Source organism: Rhinolophus hipposideros, assembly GCF_964194185.1.
Source record: "Rhinolophus hipposideros genome assembly, chromosome: 8".
Classification (NCBI taxonomy): domain Eukaryota; kingdom Metazoa; phylum Chordata; class Mammalia; order Chiroptera; family Rhinolophidae; genus Rhinolophus; species Rhinolophus hipposideros.
In genome coordinates this window covers 67,419,235-67,434,209 of record NC_138054.1, presented here as the reverse complement: position 1 = coordinate 67,434,209, position 14,975 = coordinate 67,419,235, and the positions used below count along the sequence as shown (strand labels likewise).

The 14,975-nt window shown below is 50.4% G+C and overlaps 1 protein-coding gene across 1 annotated transcript in view; it reads right to left on the bottom strand.

Moving 5' to 3' along the window:
* Positions 1–14,975, bottom strand: part of RIMS3 (regulating synaptic membrane exocytosis 3) — a 37,826-nt gene that overhangs the window by 8,205 nt on the left and 14,646 nt on the right. The window contains exons 2-5 of the mRNA XM_081056260.1: positions 13,922–14,098; positions 9,583–9,830; positions 4,030–4,171; positions 1,612–1,724 (exon numbers count right to left, since the gene is read on the bottom strand). Of these exons, the coding sequence (XP_080912386.1) occupies positions 1,612–1,724; positions 4,030–4,171; positions 9,583–9,799 (472 nt within the window). The 5' untranslated portion in view covers positions 9,800–9,830; positions 13,922–14,098. The remainder of the gene's footprint in view (positions 1–1,611; positions 1,725–4,029; positions 4,172–9,582; positions 9,831–13,921; positions 14,099–14,975) is intronic.

Below are 14,975 nucleotides of genomic sequence, written 5' to 3'. Positions count from 1 at the left end.
ACAGAGGGAGGCTGTGGGCTCAGTGGCTCTTATTCACCTTCTACACAGCAATCCTTGGCCACAACCCGAAACAAATGTCAAACAAATATTTAAAGAGTATCAGTTTGAAGAGATGAGCCTGCCCAGGACGGGAGGGAACGAGGGCCTGCCCCTACCCTTGCCAGAGGACAGAGGGAAGGCTGGCAGATTTCCAGGCAGCGGAGAATTGAGAACAGCTCACTGTGCTCCCACAAAACGGGTTATCCAGCTGGGGCAAGTTCTGTGTGTGGAGTCTTATCAGTTAACTGATTTCTTTGTATTTCCATAATTAGCAAGATGGGGATTTATTATTTTCAGGAGACATTTCAGAATTCATCCCCTCCCTCCAGCTATGCCTAACATTCCCAGGGGAAGGGGTAAGGGGATGTCTCAGGAATTAATCTCCTCCTGGTTTCACTAACATCCCCAAAACGGGCTAACGCGAACCTGTCCTTCCCAGTTTGGGACACCAGAGGGCACCACGTGCACAGTTCTAGGCTGTGATGGCACATTTGCCTTCCGGACGTAGCTGACTCCTCTCACTGCCTCCCAGCCCTTGGCTGGGCCTAGGGCTGGGAAAAGCAGACTCCCCAGGCCCTTAACAAGCAAGGGCTGGGAATTAGCAAAATCCAACCCAAGTGCCAGAGAAGAGCTGACGCTCACTCCCTGAGGATCCCCATGGGACCTTCTTCCAACAGACAGAGGCTCTTGTGGGAGCACATCTGAGGAAGACAGGGCAGTGCAGTGGGAAGAGTCCTGGCCTGGAATGAAATCCCAGCCCAACTGCATAGCTCACGGCAGGGCTCTGTCTGCACTCAGCTTCCTCATTTGCTGTGAGGTCTGCGGATGTCTGGGTCAGACACACACTCGCTGCTGAAGTCAGAGTGATGGGCAGGGGGATGGAGACAGGAGGCATGTCTGGGGAAGCTGGGTCTGGGAGATGCTGCTTGAAGCCAACATAGCCACTATCTAAGGGAGAGAAAGGAGGGAGCCAGAATGGCAGCGTGGAGGACCGAGTGCAGATCTCAGGAAGTACTTCCTAGTTGCAGGGAAGAGGGATGAGAAATTACTAAAAGGCATGATTAGAAGAAAATAAGACACAATTCCTAAGAAGCAAATGAAATACTTCATGCAAAGCATCAAAAAAACTCAATAAATGGTTGTTGGATGGCAGAATTAAGGCAGGTATTATTTCCATTTTACTGATGAGGAAATTGGCTCAAAGAAGGGACTTGCGAAAGGCCACACAGAGAACTGGTGATAGAACAGACTCCGTAAGAGTTAAGGCCGTGATGATGCTCATTCACCATTTTACATCCAGCACTTTGCACTGTTGGGCACATAGTCGGTGGTGGGACAGTGTGTGAGTGTGTGGAGAAGCAAGGGAGGGAAGGTGCTGGAAAAGCTGTTGCAGAGTGGCCTTGCTCTCTGAGGAGGGTGGCGCTCACGAGGGTGGTGCTCACTCCTCACTGGCACGAAAACCGAGTGAGGGCTCCTTTCTGCTGCTTCAGTCACATAGGGCCCCCACTGAGCTCACCTCTTCCGCTGCATGGCTGCCATCACCCTACTCACCCTGCCTTCAAGAAGACTCACCCATTGGTGGGGTGGCCAGCGTCTGTCGCCCCACAATCTGGGCTGGTCCCAGCCCATCCAGGAAATCGCTGAACTGGCTTTCGGCCCCGAGCCGGGTAGTGGGGAAGATGAACCTGGGGAAGTAGGCAGAGGGGCACATGAGGGAATCTGGCTGGTGGGAATGCAGTGGCTCCGCCTCTGGGGCACTGGGCACGCCCCTCTTTGCCTCACTTTCCCCCTACATAGCGAGAGTACTATGGCTGGGGACAGACAGAACTGTTCATCTCTGCACATTAAAGAAAAATACTTTGATGTCACTTGAGAAAAGAGACTAATCCACCTAACATAATGATGGTATTTAATCCTCAAGTTCCAGAATTCCTAAGGTGACCGCTCACTGGACCCGTGTCCTTACCAGGGCATGTGAATGCCAAGAACCAGAGACACAGGCCAGAAACGTCAATGCCTGGAGCAAGTTCCAAAAACTGAGTTCAGCTGACCCTAAGTTTGAAATCAAGTCACTAACATGAGGTGGTGCCCAGAACACCAACTGAAACCAAAATAAAACAATCATAAATGGGTTGAGATTGATGATGAGTGATGGCAGGTGGTCCATAGTTGTGGGCGGCCTGGAAATAGTACCAAGAAAAACTGGCAGTGATTGAAAGTGGGCCAGACGCCAACAGTGCACTAAATGCTTGACATGCCTCTTATAGATTAATCCTTACAACCACTCTGTATAGCAGGAGCTATTATCCAATTTTACAGATGAGAAAACAGAGGCTTCAAGAGGTAAGATGTGCCTGCAAAACAGAATGATGCCCAACTCACGTAGGGTTATGGTGAGAAGTAGGGCAGAGGGTGCATGAAAAGTTCCAGATAAACAGGAAACAATAAATGGTAGTTATTGTTGCCATGGTTATCATCAAGGGAAAAGTGCTACTTGTCCATGACCTCAAGCCCAGGTGTGCTGGGTGTGGCCAGCAGAGAAAGGACAGATGAGAGAGGGCTGGCCCTGCTCTACTCATGGGCTACAATGGACCAAGGAAAGTCCTAAGAGCTCCCGGAACAGCTCAGGCTCCTGGCTAAAGACCAAAAGTTGTCGCAGAACGAATCCCGTTGGGCAGCTTGGCCTTGAGTCCCCCTTTGCCAGTGACAGGCAGGGGGTGGACAGACAGCATATGCTGTTGGAGAGGGCCTGTGTGTCTCTTCCCCACTCCCCGGCAAGGGGCTTCGGTCACCTATAGCCCTAATATCGCATTCTTAGGACAGTGGAATCTGAGAAGGTTAAAGAAAGAAATTGTGGAGGTCACAGAATTTCAGGAGCTTGGCATAGAGAGTGTAGAGATTGTGAACGAAGGTTATAAAGTCAGATGGTCTTAATTCAAATCCTGAGCCCACCACCACTTAATAGCTGTGGCCTTGGGGCAGGTACCTCACCCTGCTCCTGTGTCTGTTTCTCAGGGAGTGCCAGCATCCCTCAGGACTCTTGTGACTGTTAAATGATAGTTGGTCTGATAGTGGCTGGGTAGATCCCAGAGTAAGAAACACTGATCTGAAGTGCCCAGCGACTCCCTGCATGTGGTAAGACACAATAAATACTAGCGGCTACTTACATTCATGGACATAGGCATAGTAGCGAGATACATGATCAGAGAATCTTAAATAACAGAGCTAGGGAATCCTGAAATCATTGCACCTTAATGAAGCCAAATCACAAAATCTTAGTCATATAACCATAGTTTCACAATTTAGAAGAGATCCAAGGGAGTATCTAGCACAGGGACTTTCCAATTTTTGACTCAACCCAGATGCAAATTTAAGAAATACAGTTAATGTCATAGACCTATATGCATCCATACATTAAAAAACCTGAAACAAAAGTTCACAAGGTAATTCATCCTTACTTGATAGGACACACATACATTTGAATTTCTATTTCTTTTGCTAATGCTGGTTCCCCCCCCCCACTAAATTGGTTTTATTTCCTACCTATGAGTCACCCCACAGTTTGAAAAACCGATCTAGTCCAATCTCCTTCCCTAAATTCCAAGCAAGGTTACCTGTGAGAACTCCCTTTATCTGAGGCATAACAATGGTTTTAGATTGAAAGGATTTCAGAACCGCATTTTCCTTTTGAGCCCACCCCTTGGGAGTGGGGCAGTATGTAGGTGCTGGGAGGTGGCAGGCACGAAACATAGAGGAGGGATGAGCTGTCCCGCGACACAGGGTGTCTGGATAAGACACTGCAGTGGGAGCAATAGCAAGACGGGCCCAGCTACGGGCTGTCCGGGAGAGGACGCAGGGAAGCAGGGACACAGGGAAACCCAGACATCTGGGCCAACAACCCAATTGGAGGTTTTCCTGCCCTGCCCCTGGCTCAGAGACTAGAGGACAGAGGAAGAGGGTGGGGACCACAGTGGGCTGGGCTGCACGCACGTCCCATCAGAGCTGTTGCTGTTGGTGCTCCCGTCGGTGGACTCCCGGCTGCCCTGGCGCGTGACCCGACTGCGCATCTCCACCGCGATGCCGGTCTCCGTGCTCCGTCGGATGTTGCTGCGCAGCTTCTTGGTGGTCCCTTCTGTGACCCCCCCGAAGCACAAAAAGGGAACACGGTCAGATCACCCATGTGGCTTGAGAATGCTGCCCCATGTGGCCTCTGGGGAGGGGCATGATGGGCAGGGCTGTGGCTGGAGGCAGGGGGCATTGCTGAGATGACCTCTAGAGCCCTTCTGCAGCCTGACCCCTGGCTCTGTTCAGGGCCGTGGCACAGACAAAGCAGACTAGAACGATGGCTGGGGGCAGCGTCGGGATAGTGGGGCTGGGGGGGTGGGCGGCTGGGGGGGGTGGGGGGGTGGAGTCACCAGGGAGTGAGACCCCTCCCCGCAGTCCTTGGCCCTCACCCCCGTCCTGGCCAGGGTCCCCTGACTGCTGTTTTCCCACTCCACTTCAGCCCTTGCCCCAAAAGGCTGTGTTCCTGCCTCTCTTTTCTGGAAAGTTTTCCATCTGTGTGATTCCAGATTTGCTTTCCTTCGTGTACCCTATCACACACAGACCTCACAAAGCACCTCTCCGAAACCTTCACAGGCCCTATAAAAACCCCATGTGAAGCCTGGCCACTCTCAAACTAACATGCATTCGCAAGGTGGATTTGGACATGGAGAGGTCATTAGGGAAGCAAGACTGAGAGAGGGACAGCTAGGCTGACCTGAATTGACTTTGGTTTTGAGAGACAGGTCTGAGTAAGAACCCTAGAAGCTGTGTGGAGAGAGCTCATCCCTGGGTCACTGTGCTTCCTGTTCAGAGGGCCCCTCTCCCCTGACCCCAGCCTCTCTCCTCAGCCTTGCAGGAAACATGGGGCACTTTGCCTCTCCTAGCAGCTGCACCATCCTGCCTGGGTTTCCATGGCAACCTCCTCAGCATTGCAGCGTGGTCCCTCTAGACACACTCTCCTCCTGAGGTGGGTGCAAGAGGAGCTGAAGAGGGGTTGAGGGTTTACAGAGACTTCCCCTGCTGAAGCTTGGCTGCCTGAGGAGCTTAATGGGGAGAGAAGTGGTGCTCAGATAGGGACTGTACCAAAGGAGCCATTTGCTGTCGCTGGTTAGAGACCCAGGCAAATTAAGAGTGAAGTTGCCTACAGGAGTGGGGAGAGGCTGAAGGTGGGGCAGGCAGTGCAGTCCCCCCACCCAAAGCAGTAGGGAGAGGGGAGCTGGTTACCCTGACAACCCTTTCTGCCACCCAACTCTAATAGTGGGTCAGGGAAGGGATGTTTAAGAACTTAGCCCAGGAAAAGGGGGGCTTTATTCTTTCTGCTTTGTCCTATTTATCTTTCAGAAAGTCCCGCTGAGAGAGGGAAGGCTAAGAGGGTTAGCATCATTGGTGGATGGGCTGGCCCGCTGGGAGTGGTAAGTGGTGAGGAGGAATACTTTCTTTGAAACCATCCCAGCGTCCAGGATATTGGAATAGCTAGTTATCCGGGAATCAATGAGACCACCAATATGTCTGTCTGTCTCTCTGTCTTACACACATGGTCACATTAGCTCATACATATGTCTTTTACATGGACAGGCATGAGAAGACACACAGGAGTGCTGACAATCATATTTACGTGTATGAAGATAGTGATCTCACATACAAGGTCATGCGTGTGTTCATACAACAGTCACCAGTGGTCCTACCAGGTTTTAGTCATGTACACACACGACATACTCTGCCATATAAATGTGAACCTTCACCCAATAACCCTTGGAGTTGAACCCATCACTCAATCACACACAGAGATGCAAACCCAGAAATGGTGTGTGACCCACCACACACAGAGGGCTGGCAGTAATAGTGGGTGTCAGGGGACTTGCCCTGTCCCTGGCTCCTCACTGCCAATCCCCTCTAACTCAGTGAGCAGACAGATGGGTCTGTGGTAGCTGCACTGTACCCTCCCTACACTCGAACCCCCCCCCCCAACACATAGCCTGAGCTGAAGCCTGACCACAGGATCCTAATCCCCACTCTTCTAGAGCCTGGGAAAGCTTTGACCCACTTGGGAGAAAAGTTTACCTTCTTTGATCAGACCTGTCCAGGCCAGTGTGGGTAGAGGAGTCACAGAATCCTGAGATGTTAGAGACATCTTGGCTAGCCCTCTGCTCCTGTCATCTCACAGATGTGGAGCCTGAGGTGCAGGCATCCATAGATCTGGGGCTACACCTCAGGCCCACTGACTCCCAATCTACGGATGTGCTACTTCTTATTCCTGTCCACCAACTCCACGTTGGTTTGAGAAATGAGTCAGCAGGGATTAAATTACATGTCTTCTGGGTTGGGAGAAATGTATTGCAATCTTAGCGAAATTTCCTCTATTATGTCTATTATGTCTCTAAATACTGTTGATCTGGGAAGTAACTATATAGCCCCTTTCTCTACGGAACCAAGCCAAGTTGCTTGCAATGATTCTGTGGTCCCTGCAGACCAAAAGACTCCAGGAACCATCCCATCTATCCCACCACATCCAAGGGAGAGGCAGTTACAGCTCCCAACAGCACTGCCTATGGCATCTCCTGGAATAATCCTGAGCCCTCTCCCCATTCTGACCCAGAGCCCAGAGCCCAGGAAGTTGGAGATGCTGTCCTTGGTACTGAAAAGAGGAGCTCCATTTGGGTTGGGCCTGGGACAGCCCTAGATGGCCTCATGTGGACGCAACCTAAGGCTAGGCCAGAAGCTACCTGTGTCCTGGGACCCCAATGCCCTGACCACCCTCCTTATTGCTCCCACAACTTAGAGAATGTTAGATCTAGAAGGAAACTGGGAGAGTGTTTTTAGCTCTATTTTACAGAGGAAACAGACCCAATGGGAAAGTGACTTTCCCAAGGTGCCATGAGGAGTTTAGAGCCAGGACTAGTCCTCTAAAGTTTCAGGGTAAGTTTTTGGAAGCCACTCTAGGGCAACGTGAGGAATAAACTAGAAGGGGCAGGCAGGAGACTGGAGAACTAGAAAGACTGGTGCAGACTTTGAAACAAAGAAGAGGGAATGGGCAGAGCTCAGGCTAATGTAAGGTAGGATAGACTAGGAGGAAGGAGGCCCCTGGGAAGACAGATCCAGCGCCCAGAAGACTGGGTCCAGGAGCGGAATGCCTCCCCATTTCATACAGCCTAGCCTGCAGGGAACTGAGCCATCGCACCTGGGGACAGAAGCAGATACGTTACTGAGGTCTTTTGCCAGAACAGAATTTCCATGGCCAATGCTCACGGTGAGTCAGCCCTATACACCCCTCTCCCACCCAGGACGGGGCTCCAAGCTGGGACACTGGCAACCTCAAGGCCTAGGAGAAAAAAAAATGGGGACAAGGAATTATAGATGGGAGAGGAGTTTTCTGCAAGCAAGGGGCAGAGCTGTGAAGGCCAGAGAACTCAGGTTTTTTTTGGCCCTACTGTGTGACCGTGGGTAATAATAAGAAGGCTGTACAAGCCTGCGTACCTTTGCATTCCCTGTCTCATTTAATTCCCCGAACAATTCTGCAAGGCATGTATTATTGTCCTTAGTGTCAAACAAGGAGGCAAGCTCAGAGAGGTGAAGTAACTTGCCTGAGTCACCAGCTAGTAAGTGACAGGGTGTGACTCTGAAAGCCACCTTGGGGTTGTACTTCAGGAAAGTGCCTTCTCTTCAGCCTCATCGATAAAATGAATACATCAGACTAGATGATCTCAAGGGGTCCTTACTGCTCTGACATTTGGTGCTTGGATGATTCATAGAGACCTTTCATTAGAAGGGCAGCTGGACAATGTCCCTGGCTCGGTGCCAGGCCTTCAGCTGCGCCCTGCATACCACAGAGACAAGTGAGCCAGAAGCCCCATTATCACTCACCTCCCCTGGAGGCCAGAGGTCTCCCTAGTGTCCACTCCAATCCCTGCCTGCTGATTGGAGTCTAGGGAGGTGGACAGCCCCAGGCAGAACCTGGCCTTGAACCTGTCCCTCCAAATTACTTTGGGCATGAAGAAGCTTTTGGGTCTGAAGCTGACTCAGCCAGAGATCAGAAGGGCTTGGTCTCCTGAAGCCCAACATCTCTTTGATCTTAATCCCCCAACCTTAATCCCACCCCTTGGTCCTGTCCCAGCATAACTCCTGGATCTCTAGGTCCCCATCTTCCTGACTCCCTAGTGTCAGACCTATAATGCATATTGACAGAGGCCATGCCCACGCTGACAAACTGATAACCACAAGCCCCTTCCCCATTTAGCACTTCCTTGAGCCACAAACCACTAGCTAGAGTGCTAGAAAAGACCATCCCACGTGCTCCTGTGGAGGGCTTTGTAAAAATCTATTTTAAGGCCTGGAAAAGTCCCCCACTCCCAGCCCCAACTGGAAGTCTTGATGAGCATTCTCCCCAGATCCTCCGGTGCCCCCGCCCCCTCACCACCCCCATCCAGCTGCTTATTTGAAGGTTTCCTGGGGAAGTTGTTACTCTGAACAAAATAAGCAGGAAGAGATTTTAATACACAACCAGCTGGTGTCTGGGCTGATGCCACAAAGTAAGGAGGTCTTGGTGGGGAGGGCTGACTTCTCCTGTGATGTGGGGTCCATCCGGGTGTGGCTGTGTGTCACCAGGTTGGTCACCCACAGTCTGAGCATAACAGGGATTCCATAACTAGGCATCTGAGAAAGTATAATATATTTATCAGGAGGTAGCTGTTAAGGTGTGTGAATGTGGTTTTTCATGAGGTATGTGTGTACGTACACACAGGTGCAACATGCTTCTGTGACCATGGACCGTGGTGCTGCGTGTTTAATGGCGCTTCTGTGACCTGGGTCTGTCTGTATCTGAGGACTGTGTGTGTGTGCTTTGTACAACTGGCGTTATGTGTGACCACCCATGGTGTGCAGGACTGTATTATCCTTTCCTGGTAGGAGGGCAGTGGCTTACCTGAGCAACGGTGCGTGCTATCTACATGACTGTGCAAGGTGTGTGTCTTTGTCTGTGTATGTCTCTGTTGTGACTTTGCAATGTACGTGTGTGACTGTGTAATGACATTTGTGTGGCTCTTTGTACTTAGGAAACTCCGAGATTACAGGTGAGACTGAATCCTGTGGATGTGTGTGCCTGTGAAGTTGTGTCATTTAGCACAGTGCCAGGAACACGACGGCTGTTTAATAAATACTTGCTGGTTAGTGTGTAAGTTTGTGCATGGAGGCAGCAGAGTACAATGGTTAGGAGCTCGGGAATGGTAATGAATTTGGAAGCCCAACCACTAGGGTTTGAATCCAGGATCCACCACCTACTAGCTATGTAGTTTGAGGCATCTTACTTCTCTGTGCTTTAGTATCTGCCTCATAGAGTTACCTGAGGACTCAGAGTCAGAACACACACCCAGAACAGAGCCTGGTACATGGTAAACACTACACAAGTGTTTGTGGGTGTGGGCGTGTGTCCCCATAAGGAGTCAGCAGGTGCCCTGTCACTGCAAGGGGCTCCGCCCGGCCCCTTGGTGTCCCCTATGCCCTCACCAGGCTGGGGGAGCTGGAGCGTGCTCTTGCTCCACTGGGTCAGGCCCACAATGGCCACCATCTTGGCCCCAAGGCTGCTGCGCCGCTTCTTGGCAGTGGTGGTTCCCGTCCCACTCCCAGCCTGCTGGGATCCGCAGATTTCGCCACTGATGCTGGAGCTCCGAACCACATTCCTGGGGCCTGGGGCTGAGGCCGGACTCGGCTCCCCGTTAAACATGGTCCAAGGAGCAGCAGGGCCTCAGACAACTCTGTGGGGGAGACGAAGAGACAAGGGGGTCCCACATCAGACCCCGGGGCCACTCTACTGCAGTCACCACTTCCTAGCTATGTGGCCTTGGGCAAGTCACTTGGCCTCTCTGAGGTTGTGAGGAGTCAATGAACAAATAAATATAACAAGAGGATCAATAAATTGAACTATTCTTATTGGCACATGGCCGCCTTGGCAAGTGACCTGGTTTGGTGGTAAAAACAAAGGAATCATATGGCCCAGTCTTGAATTCTACACGCCTCTACACACTAGCTGTGTGACCTTGTGCTCAAACATCTTGGGGTTTCCGTGAATGCCTCAGCAAAGCAAGAAATAAAAGCACTTACCTCATTGGATTGCTGTAGGGATTAAATCAGTGTATATGAAAGTGCCTAGACCAGTGTGAGGCATAGAGTAAATATTCAATCAGCGTTAGCGACTGTTATTTTCATAGCCAACAAGAACAGGAAGGACAAAGCTGGCTCCAGCCTGTGCACATTGTGGTAGCGGGCCTCCTGCTTCAAAGGGATGGTACAGAAAAGGATAAAGAAGCAGGCAAAAATCACCCTTAATTGCACTACTGAGAGGCAGCCACGACAAGCATTCTAACCTATTTCCTCCTATTCTCTTTTTAAGGCATTTTTTAAAATAATTGAACTCATACTACAAATACAATTTTATATCCTTGGATTTTTCACTTAACATTATATCACAAGCATTTCCCAATGTCATGAACACTTTGTATACATGTTTTAATGCCACCATAATGGTCCATTGTATGGAGGTAGCATAACTGACTTAAATATTTCAATAGTTACCGCTTAGATCAGGTTCAGCTTTCTTCTCTCTGTCTCTTTCTCAATCCACCACCTCCATCCCTCAAGACTCCTCCCCCTTGGGAGGGTCCAGCCCAAGGATGAAGCCAGTGTTTCTGAGGGCAGCATAGCACCAAGTCAGAAAGGACCTTGGGCTACCCTGAAACCTGCCTTTCTCTGGCCTTCCCATTATGTGAGACAATGTATTTTCCTTTGCTTAAGCCAGTTTGAATCAGGATTCTCTGTTACATCCAAAAGCATCCTACCTGATATCGAGGCCATAAACATTTTTTTGATGCTTGAAATATATTGCCAACTTCCTTTCCAAAGTATACAAATTGATTCTCCCCCATTAACTGCATTCAACAAATATTTTAAGCCCCTACAATTCCAAGGTCTATACTGAATGCCAAAGATACAACAATGAGCCAGGCCAAGTTCATCCTGCCCTCCTAAAGCCTCCAATCCAGGAGGAGAGACAGATAGTAAATAACTAATTATGCAATTAAATATTTAATGATAGTTCCCATGAGTGCTAGGGAAGTGGACAGAGGGCGTTGGTAGCCATTCTGGAAGAGTCGGGCAGCAGGAATTTATGCTCTGTGTTGTGAAGAGATGGGATCTCCAGCTATTGGCCCTACAGCTTGGCTGAAAGTCTGATACTCGGGCCAAGTATTGGAGAGACTGCCACCCCGCATGGTCTGCACCCGACCCTTCCTGGCTCTGTCCTGGCCCACAGTGCTTTGCCCAGGGCCGCTCTCTATCCCAGGGCTCAGGGCACTTTGTTTGACCCTCTGCCCTTAGGCCTATCACCCTGAGGAAATCCAACTTTTCAAAAGGGCTTAGAAAGGTGTGGGAAAGGGAAGGCACCCCTCCAGCTAATGGGGGAGATAGTCCCCAGATGGCTGAGAACAGCCTCCTGGTCTCCTGGGCGGTGAGGCTCCTGCAGGGCTGGTGAATTAGGGCTGACAGTGGGGATGAGTCAAAGCTGTATTTTGCCTTCTTTGTGGTTGGCTGGACTGTTCTCGTTCACCCTGTGATGTGTGCAGAGCCCCGGATTGTATTTCTCCGTCCATCCCCCATCAACCTTGCAGCTAATGGAAAGTCCCCTGGACTAGGGCCTATGATGATCTCTTCTCTTTACTTTCCAATTCTAGTGCCAGTTTGTGTGTGTGTGTGGGGGGGGAGGTGGGCATCTGTATGGTCTTTTGGTGGATGGTGGGAGAGTGCTTATCTGATACTTTGAATCTGCTACAGTGTAAGCCTAACTTACTCTTGAAAGTATTTCTGTTAGGTGTGTAGTTATCTCCATGTCACAGATGAGAAAATTGAGTCTCACAGATGTCAAGGTCTCATCCATCCTACTCAGCTAAGAAGTAGCAAGGCCTGGCCTCAAACCTAGGTCTCCTGTTTCCACAAAGAGACTAATACACTGTGCCACTCTTGCCCCTTCAACCCAGAACTCACCCAAAGAAGTAGGCCGACCCCTCCTGCTTAGGCTTTGCCCTGGGTCTCTGGGCTCTTCGGATAAAGTATAAGGAAGCATCTATTATGAGGAAAGCTTCTCTGGCCCACATTCCCACAGCTGGCGAGAGCATCTGAGGAGAAACAGCTCCCACCCAGAACACACCTGGAACAGCAAGCACTCCCCTCGAGGAGCCAGCCCATAGGAAGCTCAAGAACGGCACTCCCAGGGGACAAGAAGAGAAGAGGGTAAGGGACAAAATTTCTGACCCTGCCAACCCAGGGTCTCATGTTTCCTCATAAATAATAAATGGAACTGACAAGCAGATGGTTTGACATCCAGGACTCTGCACCATCCAGAGCTACTTTCTCATCTCTAACTACCCAGGGGGCCTGGAGAGCTGAAGAATGCCTGGGAGCACCCAGCCTGTCTGGCCAACCTGAAGGAGATAGAAGGAGCCAAACCCAAAACCCTGTACCCACAGGTCTTAGGGCTGACCCCTGGCATAGGAGTCCTGGGGAGGCAGTCTGGGAGAGTTCAGACTCAGGAGGTGGGATTAGAATGCATACAGATCCCTTGTGTCACCTTCTCTGGGCCTTGTTTCCTCATCCATATATAAAGCAAAAGAGTGTAGGTGATCTCTGTAAGTCCTTTTGATTAGGAAAGCAAAGGCTAGGAAAGTATGAATAAGGACTGCAGTGGCAGGCTCAGAAGTGGGGCTCTAGTTGCTTCTCTGGCAGCCAGTCTAGCTCAAGAAGGGCAAGACAGAGAGACAGATAGAGCCAGCCACCTGGCCCACATGTGGAGGGAAGTCCTACTGCACAGCAACCCCTGAGCCATCAGACCACAGGGATAGGAAAGGGGCAGCAGAAAGCGAGGAGGGCAGAGTGGTAAGAGGCTGGCGGGACACAGCACACAGCACCTCACATCTGGTTGTTCTAAAAGATTAGTAAATGAACATCTTTCCACAAAAGTCACTTCAACAATTTCCTGCCCCTGAGCAGGAATGTCCCTTTCCTAGCCCAATTCAGGTCACCCTAAGGAAGGGACTCTGCCCCGACTTCACTGGGTCACAGCGACCTCCTGATCCCGCTCTATGGCTCAATAGCATCTATGACTGAAGCTCAGATTTACCCCCCAGGGAGGAAGCCACTGCCCCCACTCCTGCAAAGCTCCATGCCAGCAGATACCTTCCACGCTCCCCAAGGAACAAGCTTAGTGTTTTCTTTCTTGCCCTCGATATCTGGCCTCTGGTACCTCAAAGGCTCCCCACACCCTCTCCTGAACCCTGATAACAGCAGGTCTCAGAGCTCTGCCAGTCCACTAAGGACCTGGGTCCCTTTGACTAAGTGTCTAACCAGATAATGAGCTTTTTTTGAGTCAATGAGACCATCCAAAAACTCAAGATGAACCCAGCCACCCACACTTTCAATAGGGAAGACCAAGGAACCTGTCACAGGGTGATGGACTGTTAGGCTGGAAGGGATGGCAAATACATTCTTACCACTTCTCCCCATCCTCTACCCACAGCAGACATCACTAATCCATCTCTTTCCCATGAGATTTAACCTCACAATCCCTCTCAACAGTGCTCTAGCACCAACTGATGAGAAGCAGCTGAGGAGTTAAAACTGATTTGCCATCCCTATTCTAGCCTGAGCCCAAGGCCCAGCATGTGAAAGAGACACACCAGTGTCACACAGGAAGTTGCTGACAAAACCAGAGCACCAACCCGTCTCCTAACTCCCAGCTTCCACTTCACCTGTCAGTGATTCCTCCTCACATCTCATCTTAAAGAAAACCCAAACTCACCGAGGTTGATGAATCTGAGAGTGGGGTTCCGCATCACAGGGGGCTGTGCCTTCCCGACAGCACTCCCCTAGGACACTGACAGGAGGCCTCAGTTAACTTCCGCCGAGACACCAGGTTTCAAGAAAGGAGGTGAAGGCAATCAGGGTAGCTCCCAGGAGGAGGTGACGTGACGAGAGTCTGGAAGGAAACGGGGGCGCTTAGAGAGGGGCTAAAGAAGACGTCTGCCCTCCAAGACTGCCAGTAGTTTGTAAAGTAAAAAGATAGAATTGGAGATAACTGTGTGACCTTGAGCAAATCATTTCAACTCTATTTTGCTGTCTCCTCCTTCATAACATTGTCCAAACTCCTGGCTCCCCTAATCTGTCTTTAGGAACATTGATGTCAAGTCGCTGGTGTTGAAGCCCCATCCACAACTTTTAAACACGAGGGACTACTCATCCAGGTCCAAATTCTAAGGAGCTCCAGACCCTACTCTTCCTTCCTCTGTCCTCCCCCTGACTAAGGAGCCCGTGTCCCTCTCCAGACACTCTGTGACATGCCCAGTAGTCAGGAGTGTGTGTGGGGGGAGTGCAGGGGGCTCCTGGCTCCATCCCAGCCATGTGACCCTGAGAAAGTCACTCAGCTTCTCTGAATTTCCATCCCTCTTCTATAAGATGAGTCTACTGGCCACCTGGACCCAGCCTGACTCTCCAGCGTTCCCTGGTCAGATACTGAGGAGCAGGAAAGCATAGTGATTAAAAACACAGGCTTTGGAGGCAGACAGACTTAGTTCAAAACCGAGACCTGCCGCTTACAAGCTATAGGAGACAGGGAAATCTCCTTAACAAACCAAGCCTACCATGCCTTGTGTCTAAAAGGGGAAGAATGATGACAGCCTTAGGATTCTTAGATGAAATAGTACAAAATAAGGATTGGTACACGCTCAGTTGGGCAATTGCATTATTACTGTTCATAATGGTGACTTTGTAAACAGTGAAGGACGATACATGTGTTAGTGCTTGTTAGTCTGGACTGCATACCAGGTGCAAACACTTTGTGCGAAGGCTCAGAGATC